Source organism: Cydia strobilella, chromosome Z, assembly GCF_947568885.1.
Source record: "Cydia strobilella chromosome Z, ilCydStro3.1, whole genome shotgun sequence".
NCBI lineage: Eukaryota > Metazoa > Arthropoda > Insecta > Lepidoptera > Tortricidae > Cydia > Cydia strobilella.
In genome coordinates, this window is record NC_086068.1 from 17945071 (window position 1) to 17970970 (window position 25900).

Here is a 25900-nt window from a genome sequence, read left to right on the forward strand (position 1 = left end):
ATCCTCGTATTATTTTTAGGATGAAATAGACAAGTCCCTAAAGGAAATCAATGCGTTGATGGGCACCCCGCTGGCCGCGGCCTCGGCCGCGTCGGAGCCGCCGCCGCCGCAGGTGCTCATTCCCGACGTGTTGCTGGTGCACCAGAAGCACTTGAACGTCGCCAATGAAATAAAAAAAATGTTCGGACCTGAACCGAATGAAGAAAGAAACAAACGGTTAGTGCACTCCTCCTCTTTATTCACTTGACAATCCTCTGTCATTTGACTAAAGTGACAAATAGCTACCTACAAACGATTAATTGCTATTTTTGAGGGTTATATGATGTTTGTGTTATGAATAATGGGTTACTTTATTTTTAACTTACATATCGATGTTAACAATTTGTTATATTGCTTATTTCTAATTAGGGGTAACCGGCGCCAAGCACAGCTCCGAATTCAAAAGAAAACTATCATTGTATCATCAGACGAATATACAGCCGATTTCAAGAAATTTGGTAAGTTAAATAGTGAAAATCTATAACTTCTTGTATCTGGCACTACCGTGTCCCCGCCAAGACGAGCAAAGCGTAGCGCAAGGGCACTACCTACCTTTTCTCGAAGCGCTTCGTCGTTTTTTGAACCCTCATAACCTGGGTTTGGATTTTTTTTTATACCACGTCGGTGGAAATCAAGCATACGGCCCGCCTGATGGTAAGCAGTTACCGTAGCCTATGGACGCCCGCAACACCGGAGATATTACACGCGCGTTGCCGTCCCTTTAAAAACCTGTACACTCCTTTTTTGAAAAACCCCATACTGTAGCCCCTTGGGAAAACCTCGGCAGGGAGCTCATTCCACATTCATTATACCAGATAAACAAAATTCTCGGTATATTATGTCATTAGTGGACTTATTAAGCATACAATTTTTCAATTACATAGCTCTTATACTTTAGATTTTATTAATATCTAAAAAAAAACGATTTTGTCATTCACTCACTGATGATCATCAAAACCTTTAGGGTACTTCCTGAAATCCTAGGTAGATGAAATTTGTTATGTAATTAGTCTTAGTACACAAACAACAGAAAAATTCAAAAACTTTAAATTTTTAGCCCCTAAGGGGGTGAAAAGGGGGGTGGAATTTTGTATGGGGAATTAATAACCGCTGAATCGATTTAGTTGAAATTTGGTATATAGATAGTTTTTGTTATGGGGAAGGATATAGAATAGTTTTCAACCCCAAAGTCACCCCATAAGAGGGTGGATAGCTCTATTTGAGCGTTAGGGGGGAAAAGGGCGTGAAGTTTGTATGGGGAATCAGTAAAAAGCAGATTGTGTAAAAGATACCTGCAGATACGTACATATTTCAGGATTTTTAATAGTAAATTACCCCCAAGTCCCCCAACCCTTTAAAATTAGGAGATGGAAGATTGCCATAAGCAACTTACAAAAAGAAGTGAAATCCCACCAAAAACATTTTCATGTAAAATGTTGCCAAGAAGAAACCATAAGGCTCGCACTGTCAAAAAGTTATCAGATCTCTTGTAGTGCAACGCTTCTAACTCTACAAGCCCTTACTTCAAAAAACTCTACACCTTAGTCAAATTATGTTGCTTGGCCGTTTCGCTACCGTCACATGGACGTAAGGTGAAAAATTTATTCACTAATTATTTTTTTATTATTATACAATAGTTCTTGTAGTAACGAAACGGCCAAGCCACATAATTTGACTAAGGTGCGACAGTGCGAGCCTTATGGTTTCGTCTTGGCAACATTTTACATGAAAATGTATTTGGTGGGATCTTATTGTCTCCAAATATAATATATCTTAATAAGTTTAATTTGTCTATGCGTTATTATTATCTTAACACACTGGCGCATTTTTTGGGCACGTCCCGAATTATTTACACAAGCATGCATGCAGCTTTGCAGATTGAAAGGACACTGAATGGCTCAGTAGTCTGTTGTCGTAAAATGTTCTGATTATATGTCCAGGGCTATCTATGTCGATGACGCGCAACGAGGACGGGTGCGCGCACTTCACGTTCGACCACAGCAAGGAGTATCGGCACATGCACCAGCAGCTGCTGCAACTGGCCTCCGTGGGCCGCCGTCAGACCTGGCTGCAGGCCGCCTTCGAGGAGGCGCAGCGCCATATGCACGTCGAAGCCATGCTCGAGGTACAGTGTCACCTACTTACTCTACTCTCTACAGATACGTGCATGCATGCGCCGGTGTACAAAAATGATGACCAATATTCTGCGTCAGTATCATATATATTATATTCTTTCACGCGGAGTTCCCATCACGTCCATGCGTCAGAGGCAAAGAGAAAGATAGTGAGATAAGTTTACTAATGTACTTGGTTTTAGGCATTGCAACTGTCCAAAATTGTCGCAGCCATTAAAAAGTATATCGGGCTATTTTACTATGCAATTCTATAGATAGATTGCTATTCTCGGCTTGCCTGTTCTATAACTTGTATAATAATAAAACTATCATTTCCAGAGTGCAGATATGTTGTTCCAAATAGAAGAATATACCGCTGCCAACACACTGGTGGAGCGTGCTATAGCCTACATGCAGTCTGTTGCTCATCCCTCATTTCAGCTTGCAGATGTGAGTTCAAATTCAGTCAGTGTAGATTCTAAAAGTCACAATAAATTTACACAAAAACATTTTATTTTTGTGTTTCAGCCCCGAACGCGACTGCTATACGCATATATGGAAAACAGGACATTCCACGTCGCTGTATTAAAATATATCCACTTGCTGACGAATCGAGCTTGCCACCGCACTGCTTTAGAACTAGCTAAAATGCTACTGAATCTGGACCCGTCGGACCCGCTAGCAGTGTTGCTGGTGATCGACACGCTGGCGCTCCGGGCGCGCGAGCATCAGTGGCTCATCGACGCCGTCGACCACTGGGCCAAGGAGAGGGATGCCGGGTTCCTCTTTAGCATACAGTACTCGTATGCTATGGCGCATTTCCATGTTGCTACTATAAATAAAGGTAAGGTAATTGCGTCAGTCTAACTACTAAACTAATGAATTAGATAGACCTACTGAGCGCTCCGAGCGAATACGCTTTACAGTATAAGATGTTGTTTTATTTATATGTATTTATTTTAAACTTTATTGCACATAAAAAAAGTACAACAGGCGGACTTAATGCCTCTAGGCATTCTCTACCAGTCAACCATAGGGCGAAACAGAAATGTGTCAAGGTGGGTGCAGTGAGAAAAAAAAACGAAATTATGAGCGAAATATAATTAACACATAAATACGCAAAGTCTGCCTATTTATATAATAAAATAAATAAAGAATTAGACATTCACTCAAAGTCACACCGTGATTGCAAAACACTTCTTACTGCGTGGCTAAAAACAAAATCATACGAAGAAACGGAAAAACTACCAATATCAGAATACTAAAAATATAATAATAAAAAAAATAGGCAAACGGACAGAACAGTATCACACACACACACACACGCACGCACGCACGCACGCACGCACGCACGCACGCACGCACGCACGCACGCATGCACGCACACGTTTTTCATGCATTTATAGTTATTATTATAAATTATTTAAGTTACATAAGTTTGTTAAAATTTAGTGTAAGTTAAATGGTCATTATAAAGATTTTTGTATTTTGTATTTTTTGTATACTTATCTTTCTCGCGTTTTCCCGGCTTTTGCCACGGCTCATGGGAGCCTGGGGTCCGCTTAGCAACTACTCCCGAGAATTGGCATAGGCACTAGTTTTTACGAAAGCGACTGCCATCTGACCTATAAATTATATCACCTATACGGACGTGACGTGTGTCAAGTGTGACGGGAGGAAAATATTTACTTATTTAATTTTAATTTCATTTATTGTAAATTTTTGTGACTTCGAAACGGGAATGTGTGAAAAAAGTCAAGGGGCGGAGTCCCTTGATTCCACCAACATCGAGTGTGGTCAGCGGTCAAATGAGTTGTCGTCGTGGGTTTCGACGAGAAGCCGTAGTAGGATTTTTTTGAATTTAAGTGGGTTTAGCCAAGCAGAGTTCCTCCTGGACGGCGATGCCATGTCGGATGTGCTACAATATTTGGAAAAATCATCGACTGATGGTGATCTGAGTGATGATAGCTGCACGTCGGATGCTAGTTTTTGCACTGTGGGGAAGAGACCAAAGGGTTTACGCATGGGGATAAGTAGCAAAATAGAGGCTGAGAGGATTACGGTGTCTAAAAAAGAATTCGAAGTGTATGTGGCATCGAAATCGGGACTCCCAAAACAATTTAGTTTGGCCAAATTACTACAACATAATGATATCAAAGGAGTTTTGAGGATCAAATACATGAGTTCTTATAAAGTGCTAATACAGGTACATACGAAAGAGGAGGCTGAAAACTTTGAAAGAGTTCAATAATAACGATAAACACGCATATTGGACAAACGAAACAAGTTGCTCTTATGGAGTTGTGAAACAAGTTGAGTTAGAAGTTGATGAAGAAGAGTTTACTAAAAATATAAAATGTCAGCAGGAAATTTTAGCAGTACGAAGATTGAATGGTATAGATACTGATGGTAAGTGGACGAAGTCTGAAGTCATACGTTAATGTTTTAAAGGAGCTGTCCTACCACCATATATCTTCGCTTACGGATGCCGGTTCCAGGTGAGGCCATATAATTTCCGCGTCAGCCAATGCTCTCGATGTTGGAAGTACAACCATCTAAGCAAATCTTGTCCCACGAGCAAAATTATCTGTCCGAAATGTGGAGGAGGACACGCCAATTGTGTGTCAACTAACTTTAAATGTATCAACTGCAAAGGACCCCACATGGCCTTAAACAAATCGTGTCCGGTCTTCTTAAAAGAGAAAGAAATTCGGAGAATAATGGCATCCGAGGGCTGTACTTATAAAAAAGCAATGTGGATCTATAATGAGAACAAGAAAATGCCAGCTGTAGAGTCCAGGATTCATGAAATACCACCTATTTCCAAACCAGTTATTTTGGGAAAATCATATAGAGACGCCGTCCTATCACAAAAAGTAAATAAAGAGTCCGACGACATCGTCAAACCATGCGCGGCCCAAGAGTTGAGGAATATGCGCAACTGCAACAAGAGATGACAGATCAAGATATTAGACAGAACGAGAATGCGTAAAGCCACGAAGAGGCCGAACAACCAATACAAACGACAGATCAAGACATTAGACAGAACGAGAATGCGAAAAGCCACGAAGAGACCGAACAGCCAATACAAACGATACCCCCATCACACTTGAACAGCCCTGATACCGAAGATTCTGCCGCTAGGGATAGCAATTAGGGTTCTTCGGCTTTTACACGAGTAACTGAAAGTGTGAAAAACATTCTTATGTCTGAAGATAACTGGACAAATAAGCTAAACCTCACAGTTAAAATTTTAGTTAAGGAATTTGTTGTACTGCTCATGAGGGTTTTCAACTCCGTAGATTTCTTTAAGTTGCTTTCTCCAAATGTAAATGGCTAGTTCTTTTAAAAAATCAACATTGAATTTCATACAATGGAACTAGCAAAGTATTAGGCCCAAGTTAACTGAATTTGAAGCCCTATTGAATAGTGAAAAGGTTCACATTGCTTTAGTTAGTGAATCACGGCTTGATGCCATTTGATGGTAATTCTACATTCAACAAAAACTCTTACACAATATTTCGTAACGATAGATCTGACTCGTATGTGGGTGTCGTGGTCATTATACATAACTCCATCAAGGCCCAGTCGTTTCACATTGCCTTAAATAACCCTAGTATTGAAATTGTATGTGTTTTGTAAGCTTTTAAACTGTGCCTCTTTAAATAATATTGTATTACTGTACTGTACTGTACTCAACTCGACTGGGATTCAATTTTCACGGCTCTTTCGAATAAATCATTAGTAGCAGGGGACTTCAATGCCCATCATAGTAATTGGACATATAAATGTGACGGTAGAGGAAATCAGCTGTTTAATTCGGCACTCGAGCATGGTTTTGTGTCTCTTAATGATGGAAAGGCGACAATGGTTAAACTACGGGTCACTCCAGGAAAGCGCTCCAGATATCACCTTTTGCTCGTCTGATATTGCTGTTGATTTTGCCTGGCAGGTTTCCAATGAACATTTAGGGAGTGATCATCTAATTGTAAAGTTTAGTTTAGATTATCAAGACATCAGGCACTTTGAGCAAAGATTAAATTTAAAAAAAGCGGATTGGCTTTCGCGAATTCCTAAAAGAATACCTTTCTAAACAGCCAATTCCTACGCAAAACGATGTTCAAGTTAATTATGACATCTTTGAGACTGGTATCAGTAAGTCCTTAGCGATTAATATCCCTGTAACCAAAGATAGATATAACTCCGTAATAGATGGATACAGTCTAAGGAAAAAACGTGCCTCGTAAATCAAGAAAATTTGATTCTCGATCAGAGGGCGCTACTAGCTTTGGCCTACTGTCGTATAGATGGCGTTGACGGTTTCGTTTGTTATTTAACAATTTTAACGCATATCAGTGAAAAACATGGATCAAAATCATAAAAATAATTAATTCAAATAAAAAAAAAATCATTTATCCATATTTAAATACATTTTATCGTATTTTTATAAATCTTCATCGGTCGCCTAAAGACAATTTTCCCCTGGAAAAACCTGGTGTATACAAAGTTGAGTGCAGCTGTGGTAGTTCGTACATTGGGCAGACCAAACGCACTATTGCCTGCAGAATTAAAGAACACATTGCTGCGGTCAAGAACAATGACGTTCGCAAGTCAGCTATTGCTCAGCATCTCCTTGAGTCGGGTACAAATCACTGGATCGAGTTGCATAGTCCCAAGGTCATTTCGACAGAACGCCACTATATACCAAGATTGGTAAGAGAAGCCGTTGAAATTCACAAATACAAAAATTTCAATCGTGAAGATGGGTTTAAACTGTCAAATGTGTGGAATCCTGTGATTTGTTTGTGTAAAAAACCAGTGATATCCGAGTCAAACACGCGTAGTGACACCGTGAGTGTAGTGTGTTTGGACAGACCAACGAGTGTGAACGCGACCGGACCAACAAGTGTGAATGCGACCGTTGGTAACGTTGAAAGTGAACGCAGCCGACGCGCAAGAATGAGGGTAGACAGAGCGCTGTCTACACAACTTTGACACCCACCCGCTATCTTCAGTCACCCGTGAACATGATGCATGTAACTGCGTCGAAATATCGGGAGCTCACAAATAATACAAAAGGTAATCACGGTCTATATCCCGGTCAATATAAGTCTAGTGAATGCTACACAATGCTAGCGAGACGCCTGGAATGGTTTATAGAACACAACCAGATTCTATCTCGAAATACCGTGGGCTTTAGGAAAGGTCTATCCTGTATGGACTGCCTATCTCGCTTAATATCCAACATACAAGTGGGTTTTGCCAAGTAAGTGGGCTTGTACTCTAGCTTGTTTTTTAGACATTGAAGCTGCATATAACAATGTTTCGGTTTCTAAAGTTGTTTATATTCTAGATACGTACCTTAGGAGTTGGGGGCAATTTTTGTAGATATTTATGGCCCTTCTTGGGCGAGAGGCATCTTCTGCTAAGAGACCCTGATGTCGGTCTTTCTATGGTGCGGTGGACAGACAAGGGCCTAGCTCAAGGGGATCCACTCTCCCCTCTTCTGTTTAACATTGCTACATATCAGATTTGTAACGACATAGTCAATGTCTCAATTTCCCAATATGCTGATGATTTCGTGTTATATGTCAGGCAAAAGAACTTACATGACAGTGTCTGCTCAATGCAAGACAGTTTAAACTCAATGTTAAAAATTTTGGACAGTTTAGGACTAGAGGTCTCAGCTAGTAAGTCAAAGTTTTGCATTTTCAGCAAAGGTGATAAAAAACAGCAAGTAAACCTATTAATTCGAGGATAACCGCTTTGCTCTGATAAATCTATTAAATACCTAGGTGTGTTGCTAGACCAACGCCTACGATGGGGAGAGCATATTAATTATGTAGTCGAAAAAACTCAAAAATACCTTAGCATTTTGATAACTTTAGCTGGCGCGTCTTGGGGAATACATCCTAAGCACCTACGGAGGTTGTACATTTCCTTGATTAGAAGTAGACTGGATTACGCGAGTGCACTTTTTCACAATAGCGCCAACATAATCTATAAGCTTGAAAAAATTCAAAACCAAGCTCTAAGGGTAATCGGAGGCTTTATCAGGTCTACACCGATTCACGTTATGGAAAGTTAACTATGTCTTGTGCCATTACATCTCCGTAGATGGTTCCTGGCCACTAGGTTTTGCTTGAAATCACTGACCAGGTGAAATAGCGCCACGGTTGAGCGGTTTAGAATCTGTTAATGGTGCAAAACATACACACAACGCCAATGCTCTGCGTATTGATGTGGTTCAAGAATTGAATAGAAAATATATAATTTTTTATAGAATATTCACTGATGCGTCGAAGTACGATAAAAAAATAGGGGCTACATTTTTCGATCCATTTAGTGCCACAAGAGCACAATATAGAATTTCAGCTGAAGTTTCTATAATGACCGCGGAACTCAGTGCGATTTATCAGGCTTTAGTGTTTGTTGAAAATCAAAATTATCCTAATGTGGCAATTTTCACGGACAGTAAAAGCTCCATTCAGTATTTGAGCATTCTCAGGCGAACGGTGCTTTTTACTGGCGTACAAAATCTTAATGCAAATCTCTAAGCTCCGAAATTGCGGAAGGTGTTTGAAAATACAGTGGGTTCCGTCACATATCGGTTTGGTGGGAAACGAGGAGGCTGACCGGTTGGCGGCAGCGGCTGCTTCTGAGGGAACTGAGATTGATGTCGCTCCAGACTTCTCAGAAATAGTCGCACAGTATAAAGGTAAAATATATTGTCGCTGGAAGGAGTTCTTTGATGAATGATCGCGAAGAGAAAGGAATCTGGTACAAGACCATTCAATGTGAGCCTCCTCGGATACCCTGGTGGGAAGTGGCTGACTTAAACCGGGCGAAAATTGTACGTGCTCACAGGCTTCGGTCCGGTCACATTCCATTAAATATGTTTGCTCATCTGATGAGGAAAGCAGAGTCGCCCAACTGCGATATCTGCGACTCTGTCGAGGATGTACAGCACTTGGTAGCAGCACATGGTATGTGTTCGGACTCGAGACAAGAGGGCGTAACTATTTGAGCTAGCGGTCAGCGGCGGTTGGTGACTTTACATTATGGGAGTTCACTCACAGTAAAAAGACTACAACTACACATACTATTAACCGTCACAAAATACGTATAGATGTCGGTTTTCGTCCACCCGGTCATTGATGAAATGGATTCGAGGTTGTGAATGTTTTTTTTTTTTAATTTTATGGAAAAATGTGCTAAATTGTTAACACACCGGTTTCGGTCCAAACAAACTCACCGCAAAGCCGCACCGCAAACACAAGACAAAATAACACACACTCTCACACGAAACACGAAAAACAAAATACCTAGTTACTTTTATCACATCCACACAACACAGCAACGGTGTTTTTGCATATTGGTCTGATATGACATATGTTTTTGTTTTCCTTCAAGTTCGTCCTTTTGTATTTAACTTGAGTCGATTTTGTAAACTTTTATCACAATATTATTTACAATGACGGGACTTAATCGCGTAAAATAAGTATTAAACCCACCTCCGACGTTTCGAGGACGGCGTTGTCCCCGTGGTCTCGGAAAATAATAATGAGTAAAAATCGTGAAAGTTTAAATCAGTGTTTTATCACATTCTCACGTTAAATTCATTCATTTTTAAACACCTCACGACTAACAAATTGTGTGCACTCACTATTTAAACTGTTGTTTAATTATTTAAAATGAAAAAAAAAAAGCCAAAATTGCATTCACGCGCGTATTTTAAAATTGACTAAGGTCTGTTTACAAACAAGTGACAATATGGCGCGCGTACCTAATGCGCGCGCATTCGATGAAAGGGCGCCAGGTCAAACGGGCTACGGAGCGCCTCTGTAATTTTACCTCTTTCTTCATAGAAAATCTTCTGTTTCACGTGCGGAACTCTGGCGAAACTTCTCTTTCGCTTTTATTGAATTTCCTATTGATTTCATGTACTAAATCTTTTTCATAGGAGCGCAATTCAAAGCGCTACGCTTCGCGCGTTACCTTTGATTCCTAAATGAACTTGTAGGACTAGGCCGAGTAGTATAGGTTGTTTATAAACTTATAATGAATAAAGGTAATTATTTAATTGTTATTGACTTTTTTACGATAGATCTTAAATAGTAATATATTAATTAGGTACTATAATTTCATTATGATTATTTATGGGAGTGCACTGCACAAGCGCTCCTTAAGGCGGGCCGCGCCTGCTAGGGGTTATGCAGTAACTGATATTGGGGTTTTTCACTCGATATTGGCGGAACCCCTGTCTAAAACTGCGAAATTCGTGTACAGTTTTTTTGATATATACTAACACTTTTTGAAACTCTGTAATGTAGAGCCCAACGGAGCCGACATGTCTCAGTGATAAAGGCTCCTTTTAAATATGTAGATAAAAAAAAAAACACCATATACACTTATACACCGGGGTATGGTTAAACGTTTAAGAAAACTAAATGGTAATAAATGGTAATAAATGTTACACGGGCACGGGCATTACATTTAACTCAACCAAACAATTGAAAACTGTGTCTTTTCGATGTCATTTCGAACATCGATCGTCCGAGATAGTACTGAAGTTTAGTAGCAAATGCATGAACTCGTACTAAACACTAATCGATATGTAAACAGGCCCTAAGGCAAGTGTACACGCTCGTAGGGGCCTTATCAGAAAAAAAGTATTATTAATTACTTATCTCCAAAATGGAGTTAATTAGAATACCGGTGTCTTTGATAAAGTTCATTGATTTAAGCTCAGGAATGTACCCTTGACATTAACGGAAATCAATAACAGCCGGCCAAGTGAGAGTCAGACTCGCGCACGAAGGGTTCCGTACCATTACGCAAAAATCGGCAAAAAAATCATAACAACAAGCCGCTATAACAACAAATACTAAAAACAGAATAAAATAAATATTTAAGTGGGGCTCCCATACAACAAACGTGATTTTTTTGCCGTTTTTAGGGTTCCGTACCCACGTAAAAACGGGACCCTATTACTAAGACTTCGCTGTCTGTCTGTCCGTCTGTCTGTCTGTCTGTCCGTCTGTCACCAGGCTGTATCTCATGAACCGTGACAGCTAGACAGTAGACATTTTCACAGATGATGTATTTCTTTTGCCTCTATAACAACAAATCCTAAAAACAGAATAAAATAAATATTTAAGGGGGGATCGGTAAATAAAGGTAACAAAATAAATTCGCGATAGACCCGTTTCTAAATGTGATTTAATATGTGTTTAAACCGCGAAAGTTTTAAATGTTATATTTAAGGGGGGCCCCAAAGTGCAGCTTTCGTCACTGTTTTTTCGCAGGGAAGTAGGCTTGTTCGAGCTGCTTAGGTGAAAAATATATATTATTTTTTACCATGTGTTAGCGGCCGACGCTGCTAGCCTCAATTCGCTCGGGGTGTTTCGAGCGGATTTTTTCGTTATTCAACCTAATGTACGAGGTACGAGTATATGTATGTATGTACAGAGGACACGAGCAAGGCGGACGAGCTGCTGCAAGCGGCCATGCTGCGGTTCCCCGCAGTGGTGCTGCGGCTGCTCGAGTGCGCGTCCGTGCCGCCCGGCGCGCGCCTGCAGGCCTGCGCACTATTCAAGTGCATAGCCGAGACCAAGTGAGATGCCATCATACCGCTTAGGGCTGAAAGTATGCAGCCCACACTAACAAATGTTTCCATATTCTTGTTATTTCATATTGCTTATAAGTTTTTTGGTTTCATCTGCTTAAGAAAAACATATTCGACATTTTGTGCTTGCAGAGTATCTATAACTACGTCTAAGAGCATGAAAACTGGTCAGCTTGTAAAGCCTTTTTCAGTGTAAATCTCCACTGAGGGGTCATCAATAAATTACATTGTTGTGACAAGGGGGAGTGACGTCACAAACTTTGTGACGTCACTTTAACTTGTTTCCAAATATTGTTTGGATTGTTTTGTATTGGCAGGGAGAGGCGGTTGCCAAATGTCACCAGGTGTGACAAGGAGAGGGGGAGGGGTAAAAAAATCGTCAAATTCGTGTGACGTAATTAATGGATGACCCCTGACGGTCGATCATGTATTGTGTTTATGTTGCAGAATCACGAAAAACCTGAAGGAGCTGATACTGTTGTACTCGAAACTGACGTGGTCGAAGTGGCGCGAGCCGGCCGTGTTCGACTGGCTGCAGCGCAACGCCAACCAGCTCGCCGACAAATACGGCCGGGACGTCGCGACGCAGGTACGGGTGATCTTAGTCACTGTAAGGCCTGAGTGGACGCTCGAAGCGGAGCGTTCGGCGGGGCGTGCAGCGTGGCGTCGGGGCCGTCGGGCTCACAAGTGATTTGAGCAGCGTGCACTAAGGCCGCTTCTATACGATTGCATTTGTTTAACATGCACGCCGCACGACCACGCTCAACTCGAGCGTCCTCTCAGGCCTTACACTAAGTGTAACGCTCGAAGCGGAGCGTTCGTCGGGCCGTGAAGGGTGGCGTCGGGGCCGTCGGGCTCACAAGTGATTTGAGCAGCGTGCACTAAGGCCGCTTCTATACGATTGCATTTGTTTAACATGCACGCAGCACGACCCGCCCCGCTGCACGTCCAACTCGAGCGTCCACTCAGGCCTTACACTTAGAAAATGTCGCCATGAAGTAACTAGTGGCTCTGGGAGCTGTAGACCTCGCGATCTCCCTTGGCTCTGCCATATCTAAAAATTGATACGACAAAAGAATCCATATAATTAACCTGTTCTCTGAAGTTCACGCGAATCGGTTAAAAACACGACTCTGTAGGGGAGAGTGGGGCATGACGGCGTACTTAACGTATCAAGTCAAATAAAACTGAAAATGCTATTCTTTATTAAGGTTTTGTTATTTTTATTTCTATCTTTGGTAATCAGTCTTTCATAATCAACAGTTACTAGGAACTCTAGGTAGATAATTAAATATAAAAAAAATGGCAAAAGGTGCCTTCTCTCCATCTGGTCCCCTAGGTAGGGTAAGATGGGGTACCCCTATGGGGCAAGATGGTGTGATAGGAATGATCCATAGAAACAGTATCTTTAGGGGCTTCAATTTTTGGCTATAAGTACCGTCGTCTGATAACTTCTCACGAACGGTTTTTACTTTTATTTCTTAAGTCGTCTGAGGGACAGAAAATGATTTGGCAACTAGCATGTACCCATTTTCCCTTCTATAACAGCATCCACCGCTTTTTCATGGCCTCCTCTGACCACCTCTATTTGACTTTCTTTTATACTTTTTCACCATTCTACAAGAGAAGAAATAAATACATTCAAATCCGCAATTCTTCATCATTTTAAAATTACGGCGGGCAAGATGTCTTGTCCCCAAGTGCCTAATAAAATCCGATATTTTTTTTGTAAAAAACCATTCCGTATTTGAAACCAAACAAGTCCTTAGCTGTTGGCGTGATTGCTGGCCCATAGAAATAAATTAACACTATATTTGGGCGGGTGATATTAAAACAACAAACAAACCAAATAAAATAAAAAAATAACAAGAAATATGGCAAAAACTGTTTTTTTGCAAATAAATAATTAACGACACCATTTGTCTAGCCGGTCACTGTGTGAACTGATTGTCATGATGGCGACGCATCGTCATGCAATAACAGGATTCTGGTTGGTCAGTCGTGTCGCCATATAAAGCCGCTAACCCGTCTTATCCGCCATCCCGTCTTGCCCCACTCTCCCCTACTTTAGTTGGCAAATAATTATGTAGTATCCGCAATTCGGACCGTCTTAGTTTTTTTTTACAAAAAAAAGTTGTTGATAGAACTGTCAATTGATGTTCGTTATTTCCATATTACATATTTCAGTGAAATTTCTTTCGTCAACAATCAATCTGCAACAAGATGATTGTTCCCGCTTTGTATGGGAGTTGTCAGTCTTCTGATTGCACCTCAATTATATTTTATAACTATAGATAGGTTATACTCATACATAAGGATCATAAAAAAATAAGTAGCTCCATATTTTCTCAAACATGCAATGAAGTAAATAAAGAAATCTCCACGAAATCAAAGTTTTAATTCTAAAGAAACAAAAGTAAACTAGGCACAAAATATAACTACCATCTGTACCTATCTTTATCACACGTGTCGTATATTTTACACATGTATTTTATCAATTTATTACACAAATTTTCAAGATATATTTATGTATCTTTGATTTTTCGCCTTGCATCCGTCTGACTGTAGTTTTAGCCACATAACTAAGATTACATATTTTTTTATGTTGATATTATGCTTCACATACATCGTGTCCTTAAACATGGAGTATAATGAACAGGTATTCATTTAATATTTTCGTCGGAACTCATATTAAATAACACAATCAACAACGCACAATAAATCCAATAAAATATAATTACAGATACACAATGAAAAATGTTCAACTTTACCTCCAACACGATTAAAAAAATACCTACGCGTGTTTGAGTAGACATTTTTACCGCTAATATTTAAATGAAATATAGCTTGTCAAAGGACTGTCTCATTTCAAACATAGGCAGAGATAATCATACTATCTTTGTCATACACTAGTACTAGCACCCAAAAGAAAAGGATGAGTATAGTTTTTTTGTTCTTATTTACTGACAAGCTGGTTTGACCAACTATATTTTAAATATGTATTTGTAGGTAAATTTGCAATTCAATATTATTGGAATTTGTTAATGATGTTTTATTTATATATTTTTTGTAAATTGGGTACAAATAAAACTGCAAAATATATCAATTATCGTTTATTGTTTTTTTTTATAGGGATTTTGGCATAATGTCATTTCGAACCATAAGCAAATATTGGTTATAGTTTTTTTTGACTGAATGCCATGATGCTGTGTCACAAATATATGTGAAATGGAAATTAAAAAAGAGCCCCTTCCCGGCCTAGGCCTGCAACTTTGTATGAAATTTCATTACATGCCCCTCGTCTAGCCGCGCCGGAGACGTGATACTTCCCAGCCTAATATAAAGAACGTATCAATATTACATAGCATGTTTGAGAAAATCATAGTTGCACGTATATTTTGTCGGCAGGAGCGAGCCAATGCGCTGGCGAACGAGCAGCTGAACCTGTTCCGCAGCTGGCCCGACGAGGTCATCCGCCATCTGTGCGTCATCAAGCCCATGGCCAACCTCCTCGTTGACGGGGTCAGTGTTTTCATACAAATCGACTAGGCTAAGTTATGGTCAGCATCAAATGCATAGTGACGGGCAAAGTGGCCAAATATATCGGGACACATCTTGATTTAAGTTCTTCATTTTCCGACGAAGGGGCGTGTCGCGCCGCGCCGCCGCGCATCACGCTTTACGTATATAATTTATATAATTAAGGGTGGGTTGCACCAACTGTTTGTGATCGTTAAAGAGTTCGCTAAATTTAATTGTATGGAAAGTATCATAGTAAACCGCCGCGGCGCGCCGGTTGACGTTGATCAGTCTGTCAAGTGCGGATGGTGCAACTGGCTCTAATTAACTTGCTTGTTTGGCGCCGACTCAAAATTACTTAGGTATACTTACATTACTTTAATAACTCATTAAGGTTAAATAAAAAAGTTTATTATTTTTGCTTTTCAGTTTTTTCGGCGGTTTAATTTTTTTGTTAAAAAGTTTTAATATTTTTTTTTTGGCTATAACCGCGGTTATGTAGCATAATTTCTAAAAACAAATATCCATAGTATAAAATTCCCAAAGACAGAACATCGAAAATCAAAATGTCTGATGAACAAAATTCCTAAAGATGCATGTCCTACGGTTAATCAACCTATTTTTTAAATGTCTGAAGTACAATACTGCTAGTGCACGAAAATACTAACGACGTTTTTTCTTACGTCCAGTTGACCTAAGTTTAAAATGTATAAATTGCGAAATTTCTAGCGACATTTTGTCCTACGTTTAGCTGACTTTAGTTTAAAGTACGTCTAACGTACGAAACCATGGTCCCACCGCACTGTTTCTTTTCAAAAAATATTTCGCGGGGCTCCTATTTCTTTGCGGTTTACCCTTCGGGCATCGGAAGCTACCTAACGAACCTAACCTACCTACGTACATTTCGTTGATTTTCGATGTTCTGACTTTAGGAATTTCGTACTTAGGATATTTTGATTTTAGAAATTATGCTGCATAAGTGCATAACCACTAAATCACCCCTATTTTCCCACCCTTAGGGTTGGAATCTTTCTTTTAAATTTTTTACATGGGACCAACTTCGAGTATTACCCTATGTTGTTGCATCGATGGCAACAACATCGCCACCACGATTATTCAAATCGGCGAAACGAGAATATGCAACAGCCTCCACGTAGCACCTGCTGGCCTACATCACGACTTTCATACTTTTCCACTCTTTCTATTACCAAAAGAATATAATATATATAATATATTTTCAATCGCAAGATACAATTAGTGATACATATTTTATTTTAAATTATCAGGTAAATGTCATTCCCAGTTCTTGTCCCTATTCTCCCCGCCGTCTCTATTCACCCCATTTGACGGTACTTTCCGTTCATATGTCGAAAATGTTAAAGGCCATATGTACTGTAAAACGTTGTAAGATACACGTGCGAATAGGTAATTCGCAACTCGTGTCGATTTAAAATTGCGAATTTCCTACTTTCCGCATTAGTATCGTGAATAACTGTTGCAGGCGGTACCGCAAGTGATGAACCTGGTGTCAGCGGACCCGTCGCCGTCAATGCACGGCGTCAACCGCTACGGCTATACGTTCGGGCCGTCGGCCGCCAGCTCGGCGCACTCCGACCTGCGCCTGTTGTTCGCCGCCCTGCTGCCCACCTACGAACACTTGGCGCCGCAGCACCCGGAGTGAGTAGACAACACTACGGATACCTAGGGAGTAAGGGTCTACCGCGAAAATTGAAATTCCTTTATCTGCCTCTCTATCACGCTAAAATGCAAGAGATAGAGAGGCAAATAACCAAATACTTCGACGGACCTGTCGCTGCTGCTTCACGGTTCACGGCGCCATAGAGAAATAAAGCTTAGAGTGCTCATGGTTAAAGGTTAATGTTGGTTAGTGGTTAAAGTTAAAACCCTTTTATAAAAGTTTTAAGTGAGATTTGGGAAAACTTTTATTCTAGAATTTACGCTTAATAAATACGTAATAAAGTGTTTGGAGCACTATAAGTTTATTATTTTTCCATGGCTGTGTCAACAGCTACGGGTTACACTGCACTGCCTGCACCAGTTCGCCGCCATGTCATTGTGGGCCGGGAACGCCGAATACGGATAGGGATGTTGACAATTTTTGATTACTGTTTTCATTTTATAGATAGACATGTAATTATTACAAAAAATATTTTTAAAATTTTTCTTCATTTATTTTAAATAAAAATCGAGTTTGGAATCGTGTTTATTATGTGTCGTTTCATATAAAATACATACTGCAACTTCATTAATTTACATTAAATCGATGACATGTAGAATTTAACTATTTGTATGCACTGCTCGAAATTGAATGAGTTTAAATTTTTAATTGTCATTGTGCGAAATTACTATGATTAATGACAGTTAATATAATTTTTGTAGGAGGGAATGACTAAACGATGATGAGGGCAAATCAGAAGACGAGTTGGAGCGGGGAATTTGGGAGCGGGTCGACGAACACGGCGTATGGCACCGCGAGCACAAGTGGTAGCTGCCGTCGCTTTCCTGCGGCGACGTCCTTTCTGGGCGCGTACTCCGTGCTAAACAACTTAGAGCTCTTGCCCACTGACGTCCAATTTTTTGCGGGATAGGGTTTTCCGCAGGATTCCGTTTTAGTAGTATACGTGCTAATATAGTAACGTTCATACGAGCATTCTGTTTGCGGGATACTGCACGTATACTACAGAAAACTGGATCCTGCAGAAAACCGTACCCACAAAAAACTGGACGTCAGTAGGAAAGCGGCCTTACATGGTCCTATGGTACTTGCGATCGCGACCGCGGCGGCGCGACGGTGTTAATATAACGCATCCCATGAGCACTTAACCGCGAAATTACAGTATTGAATAGCGACTCGCTGCCGCGGCTGTAACTACAAGTGGGTACGTGCCCTTAAATTAATGTTTTTTGAAAATGTGTCACTTCAGAACCACTGCAGGCTGGCACCTGGCACTCATATTAAATCATTCACGCATCTGTTTGTTGTAATGATACGCTTCAATCTACACGGTGTATTCTTACTTAGTAGGTGTATACCTGGTCTACATAAAGTTTTCGGTAATAAATAGTATTATAATAATAAAACTATGGTGTAAATAATAAATTGCTCATTCGGCCCAAGTCGAGTCGAATATTTAAAATAAATGAAGTAAATGGATTCGAGGGTCAATGTTGTGTTAATTGTATATACCTATATATATAATTTTAATGTATTTTATATATTCCTTATCATCCAGTTGAATCGTTGTAACTTACTGTTAAATAAATAAAGTAATCCTCGGTCAGTTATTTTAATTGTATTGACCATGAACTACCTTAAAGTGTTAAGGGGGTGATAGACGGGCGAGTAAGTTTGCGGACTTTGCGGTTATCACATGGACGCGAATTCGCACATTGCTCCGGGAGTATGAGCGTGACGCACACCGTGAAGACTGCCTAACAGCTCGACGACCTTAATCGCCTGTGTGTCACCATGTGTCACTAAGTATTTGCTAAACCAAAAAACCCTCTTTGCCACCTAATGGATGGTTCTTGTAAAACCGCCGAGCAAGTTTGTCGAGAATCCAACATGTTTGTATTTTGCTACTAGCCCGCCTTGGCCCGTCCGCATGCCACTGCCGCGAATCGCGAGCCGCCATTTCGATTGAACAGTCTGTGGGTGCGGATCGCTTGTGGCATTTGACGTTTGAGTTTGGGGTCTATCTCGCGATCGCTAACAACGTTTGTCCTAAAATCACTTGCCCTAACTGTTTTGTCCTAATGAGCACTAGCCCTAACGATCAATCGTCATAACAATTATTTTCCATAATGTAATGGTTGTCCTAAAACTCATTTGTCCTAAGCATTTTTACCATAACTATCAATATTCCTAATGTCTATTTTTTCATAATCCTCGCAATCCCTAACAACGTTTGTCCTCATGTCACTTGCCCTAACGTTTTGTTCTAATGGGTATTTGTCCTAACCTCAGTCCTAACAATCAATTGTCATAACAATTATTTTCCATAATGTAATGATTGCCCTAAAACTCATTTATCCGAAGCCTATTACCTTAAATATCAGTATCCCTAATGTTTTATGCCATAACGTCAAATGTCCTAATAACTTTTATCCTGAAAATGTTTCATTTACAAATCGATATATTCTCACAGTAAGCTCTATAAGGCTGGTGTCTGGGATTCTTTGGAAAAAACTAACATTTTGTCATGGTCACCTGACTTCGAATTCGGTGAAACCGGGTTTGTCCCTACTGCCACCTAATGGGTGATTCCGTAGGTACTTCATACGATATGAAAAAGCAACATATCTACTAAAAACCATGCGATTAAATGGGTTTAAAATTGGTTTAAAAACAGTATGGAGGAGTCGCTGTCGTCGGACACGGCGAGGAGGACTATATGTGCCATTCTCAACCAAAAGGGTACTTATTGTCGGTCGTCAATAAGGCGCTATTTCTATATAGCTTCAATTTGAAATCTACCTTATCGACAAGCTACAATGTGGTACCTTTTGGTTGAAAACGTCACATATAATGTATATATTATACATATAAGTATTCCATTATCTTCGCGGCACTAACGTTTAGAAACCATTCATTTTTTTAATCTATCGAATTGCTGAACATCAACGTTACAGAATCTGAAATCTGTCGAAAATAGTCGGCCAATGGTCATACACAATGTATGGACTGACGTTTATCTGCCATGGCTATTTTTGTTACGTATACATTTGACTATCATTTTGACGTTCCCCTCCTCCGAAAAAATCGGCAGACTTATTCGTACAGAAATTTACAGACAAGGCGTCTTCGTTTGGTTATATCCTCTAAGCGAAGAAAGGGAAAGTAATTTAATGCATGAGTTGTTTCCTTATGTTGCTGGTAGAATTAACTACGAGTTTATCGATTTGGAACTACCTGTCATTAAATTTTGCCCTCCGAAATCCGATGTCTGACGCCGACATAGGTATAGGTACAGTCGCCATCAGATATATCGGAGCGGCCGAGGTGCTCAAAAATATCTGAACACGCACTTAACGCCTTGACAACAGAGGCGTGTTCAGATATTTGTAAGCACCTTGGCCGCTCCGATATATCTGATGGCGACTACTAAGGAGTAGTCTGTGTGGAAAGAGAAGAGTCTTCTCTTTCCGCACAGACTAGTTAGTAGGTATTGGTACTAAAGAGGTTCGTATGTCTACGCTATAAGTAGGTATAGTTTGTCAAAGGACTGTCTCATTTCAAACATAGACAGAGATAATTGTACTATCTTCGTCTTACACTAGTACTTGCACCCAAAAAAAAAGGATGAGTAGTTTTCTTAGTTCTTATCATAGACATAGTATATGTATACAACGCTCAGAATAATGACTAAAGCAAAGAAGCCGGGCAAAAATAAAAGCTTGGTAAAAGATATCGTATTCACAACACGTTATTACTTTTTGTCTACGAGTGAGTGAGACAACAATCCGCAAGTTCTTTCGTTTTTTTCAGTATTGTCATAAGATAAACTGAGGGAAATGTCAAATGGTCCTATGTGGTTCTATAATATAATCCAGCCAAATAAAATATAAGTTCGTTATTTCACAGGTAGGTGTCAACTGTAACAACTTGACATAGTCGTATTATTTTAGTTGTAATATTTCGGGATGTTTCAGCGGTCATCTTGGTTTATTTTAATTATATTTTTGCTATTCCTGAAAGATTGTTGGAAAACGTGCTGAGTTTTTATTTGTAATGGTTTGAAGTTCCCTTTGTGATAATGTCTTGTGTGATCGAGGGCTGTAAATCGCATACAGGAAGAAAAGAAAATACGCATGAACCGATAACCTTTAATCGGTGAGTTTTGTTCAATTTTGAAGAAATTTATTTATAGGACCTGACCCTAAACATAGAAATCGATATGTTGTTTATGTAATTATTACTTGCATTCAAGTCTATATAGATTTTTGCATATATTTTCGAACTTTTCTGCTAAGTATGAAAGGTTATATTTTTGGCATAGTGATGTATCGACCTCAGATCAATAACCTATCGACATTTACAGCTTTCTTATAGTTTGGCCCAGGACTGTCTCATTTTAATTGATGAGTACAGTCAAGGGCATAAATATATATACATTCCCAAAGTCTCAAAAATATGTGTACGCTTAGACAATAAAATCGTGTTCACATATTTTTAAGCCATTTGTCTGGATCAATATTTTTGCCTTCGACTGTACCTATAGTTTTCTTTGTTCTTACTTACTGACAGATTGTGTTTGCCAGACTATAGTTTAATACTAAAAACCGGTCGTGCGGGTCGGACGCGCGCACCAAGGGGACCGTACTTTTTAGTATTTGTTGTTATAGCGGCAGCAGAAATACATCATCTGTGAAAATTTCAACTGTCTAGCTATCACGGTTCATGAGATACAGCCTGGTGACAGACAGACGGACAGCGAAGTATTAGTAATAGGGTCCCGTTTTTACCCTTTGGGTACGGAACCCTAATAAAAAAGACATTAATGATCATTGATGAATGTTCCTTTTATTAATATTGTTGGTCACAAAACTCAACTTTTTATTTCAGATTTCCAAAGGACGAGGAATAGGGGATATTACTGCAATGTTCTGCCATCAGAGTGCAGCACTAGCTTTTTTAGTGCACCGTAGAGTAACTTATTTATACTGTACCTTTAACAGGTTTTTGACAAGTTTTCAGGGGACCTACCGGAAAACTCGAATCCGAAATTTCGTTATCTAGCTGCCTCTTTATCGCTCGAATACGCAAGAGTGACAGAGATGTTAGATAACGAAAATTCGATTTTCTTGTTTCGCGATAGACCCTCAGATTGTGATAGTGGCGCCACCTACGCCGAGTTTCGCGTAATATTCCCTATTATTAAATAAAAAAAATATATTACACGAACGTTTTTTTTTCATTTCCTATTTGGTACAGTCAGCTGCAGAGAAAAGGTACCCCACGTCCATACTAATTTACAGAACTTTGTATGCAGGGGGGGGGGGGGGGGGTGCCTTTTCTCTGCAGCTGACTGTACATGACTAGAAACTATACTTAGTCTTTTAGCATTAGAAAAATCGGTAAACCATTTCCATGTGTCTTTTTATTGACAAGTTTTTTTATAAATATAGCAATATTTTACTTATGAAAGCAAAAGTATGTAAATTATCGTATATTATATTTGTTGTGACTTATTTTTAAAGTGTTTTTCGATAAAACGACACGTTAAGATCGCTCGCCTTCTTTCTAATGATAAAAAAACGAGAGGTATAGTTAGACGGTTCTGAGTGGTAGACTGCAGATGAGATAAAAGCTATATTAGGTACATGCATTAATCCTCATATCAGGCGGCTCTTTGATTCCAAGGATTGCATAATTTTTATACTTTTTAATGATTTTTAGAATATGAAAATTATAAAAAGTATAAAAGTTATGCAATCCTTGTATTCAACGAGCCGCCTGCTACAGATTTCTTGAAATTGCCGCGTTTTTTCAGGTTCAACTTTCATTAGCCAGACTATTATCAATTTGCCAATTTCGTGATTATTCTTTTACACGGCACATAAACTTATGCAAAATTTATCGATATAAAAAGGACTCAGATACATCCCTAACAAATTATCAAACTTATGACACCGTACGTAAATGAGAAATAACAAGCATATATGCATCTCTTTTCGACACATTATCTAATTCGTAAGGAAGTAAAGTACGGGTATACATATTTGCGAAGCATTTTTGCCCTACTTCTATGCTTTAGTCATTATTCTGAGATACAACGTTCTTACTTAGTTACATTCAAAGAGTAAAGTAAGTATAATAGGTAAAGAGAGCCCACTTGAAGCATTTTATGGAAACTCATTTGAAAGCACCATCTCTGACTTGCTCCCGAAACTAACTATGTATGTGTGCGTGCACAACTACATATACATACGTACGTGTACTTCCATCCTACATAGTATTAGGTCTACTTGGGCGGTTCACAAGTAAATTTTTTGTTTGATTTCTTGTAACTTATAAAATATTTTTTATTACAAGGTATCAAACAAAAAATGTACTGGTAAACCACCCAAGTAGAACTAACATTATGCAGAAATGGTTTTAAGAAGTGGAATTAATTTAACAAAAACAAAGTAAAGTAAGTATTTTTATTGCTTTCAATTTGGCATACAAAGATAGTACCTAATAATAGCAGGTGTAAGTACCAAGTTGGTATCAAGTAGGTTGAATCCATCACTTGCAGCTTCTGACTCTACACATATCCATTTTCTTTGAAATAATTGTCACATTAGGAGAATTTGGGGTAATACCTTCGCCACGACAGAAACGGCTTTGGACAGAGTAGCATGGCGGTCTTTGGTGTCGGAGGCCAAGATCCACTTCGAATCGTCGCGCCACAGCAGTAAGTAAGTAAGTAAGTACCTACGCCACGCCACGCTCTGTAGCTCCGTACACAGTTTGTTTGTTTAAAATTATCACATGAGTAACGATGTCATTATTCGGATCCATCTTATTGTAACCGAAGAATTTCAGGCATAGGTATTAATTATCTCTTGTACTTGCAGGTACCTCCATAGATGCGCTCTAGTTCCTTCCACGTGTCTTTAGCGGAATCAATTCGCATGATTTTTTGCAGAATGTCATCGGTCTTTTTCATCGCTAGCTGCCTGCGCATCGTGAGCGCCAATTATGGTATTTCCTTTTTAACTTCGAGAATATCAAAACTTCCCGGCACTTGAGCACTATTAAAGTTTTAAGGTGTTGTAATATTGGGAGGTTAATTTCCCTATTCTCGTGTTTAATGCTTGCGTGGTCCATTTTACTCGGTTACACTTTAAAATTAATATTTAGAGAAAAAGTAAGCTTGTTTCTGTTTACGACATTTATTTTCGTCTATGTTGCATATAAACAATCAATTATAAATAAAGAAAGGTCTTGACAAGCTAGGTATATGCAACCTTCTCAATGTTGTATTCATGCCTTAAAATTGTATCAATTTGCTTTGTATTATTGTAGTAATTGTATCAATTTGTAGTTTGCTAAATCGAAAGCATCGGAAGTCGACTTTACGCATAAGTAGGTTGTCTGGGAGCAAGATATAGAAATCGCCTGCATCTTTACCGACGTTAACTACATTTCTAGTGGTTTCATTTGTCAAAAAGCATTCCGTATATTCGTATATATCTATATTACATTACTCTTTGTCAAATAGTCTGTCACATCAATAAGTAAATATAAGTTTTATTGATTTAGTAGTTTTTACTAGGAAAAAATGTTTCCAGGACATACGACAGCTATTTTCTGTATCATTGCAACCGAGTTCTGCGAAAGGTTTTCATTTTGCGGCTTGCGAAGTAAGCAAAGCTTTCAGTGTTCAAACAGTTTTGCTTTTATTTTGTTCGTACCTAGTCAATTAGTTTCTTGTTTGTGAACGAGTAGAGCGATTTATTTAGTCCCATTTGGTGTCTATTACTGCAAAAGATTCGACTAACTAACTGCCTTGCTTTAGAGTAGTTTCGAGAGACATGTACTTATACCTCGTGCTTTTTATCAATGCGGTTACAAGCTTTAATGTTACGCCAGCTTTGAAAGAAGAAGAGGATTAAAAAACCCTAGTTGGGTTAAAATCGGCTAGTTTTTAAAATGTTTTGCTTGTAATGTTTTTGATAGTTTTTAGGGTTCCGGGGTTCCGTACCTCAAAAGGAAAAAACGAAACCCTTATAGGATCACTCGTGCGTCCGCCTGTCTGTCCGTCTGTCACAGCCCATTTTCTCCAGAATTACTGGACCAATTAAGTTGTAATTTGGTACACATGTGTAAATTTGTGACCCAAAACGGACGTGACGTAAACAAATGAATTATAAACATAGGGGTTACTTTTGGGGGGTAAATAAGAATATTAAAAAATAAAAAATTAAGTTTTTCAAACTATATCGTGTTACACATCAAATGAAAGAACTCATTTGGAAAATCTCAAATATTTTTTTTATAATTTTAAAATAAATAGTTTAGAAGTTATTTAAGAAAATAGACAAAACATGACCATCCCCCCTTTATCTCCGAAACTACTGGATCTAAAATTTTGAAAAATATACACAAAATAGTTGTTTACCTATACGTATAGTATAGATGACAGGAGAACCTATTAGAAACGTGCAGTAAAGCGTTAGTCGGACTTAATTACTTAGTTTTTGATCCGAGCCCGGGTTTTTTAAAGACATTTCACTCACGTTTCATTGGAACGCGAGTCTGACTCGCACTTGGCCAGTATTATGGGTTCATAGCATCAATTATGGTGAAATCCAGCATAATGCTTGAATGTTAAGGAGCCATAGAGAGGAGACATAATAGAGTTTTAAGGGGCTACCCACGGTTTTCATACATTTTTGACAAGTTTTGAATATATCCTACTTTTACACTACAGATAGAATTATAAGACAAGCGGCTATCGGTTCTTCAATCTTTTATCTCCATGCTTGTCTACCGGATTTTGAAAGAAATGAATACTTATTTTTTGTGATTTTTTAAACATTCTCTAAAAAAAATACCTTTAGGTACTTTCTTCGTAACTAGATTTCTGTG

At 39.1% G+C, this 25900-nt stretch overlaps 1 protein-coding gene across 1 annotated transcript in view; it reads left to right on the top strand.

Moving 5' to 3' along the window:
• Positions 1 to 25900, top strand: part of LOC134755134 (uncharacterized) — a 95535-nt gene that overhangs the window by 20254 nt on the left and 49381 nt on the right. Inside the window, exons 3-11 of the mRNA XM_063691612.1 lie at positions 20 to 216; positions 409 to 497; positions 1980 to 2164; positions 2493 to 2603; positions 2682 to 2997; positions 11625 to 11769; positions 12229 to 12370; positions 15190 to 15303; positions 16802 to 16977. Coding sequence (XP_063547682.1) covers positions 20 to 216; positions 409 to 497; positions 1980 to 2164; positions 2493 to 2603; positions 2682 to 2997; positions 11625 to 11769; positions 12229 to 12370; positions 15190 to 15303; positions 16802 to 16977 — 1475 coding nt within the window. The remainder of the gene's footprint in view (positions 1 to 19; positions 217 to 408; positions 498 to 1979; positions 2165 to 2492; positions 2604 to 2681; positions 2998 to 11624; positions 11770 to 12228; positions 12371 to 15189; positions 15304 to 16801; positions 16978 to 25900) is intronic.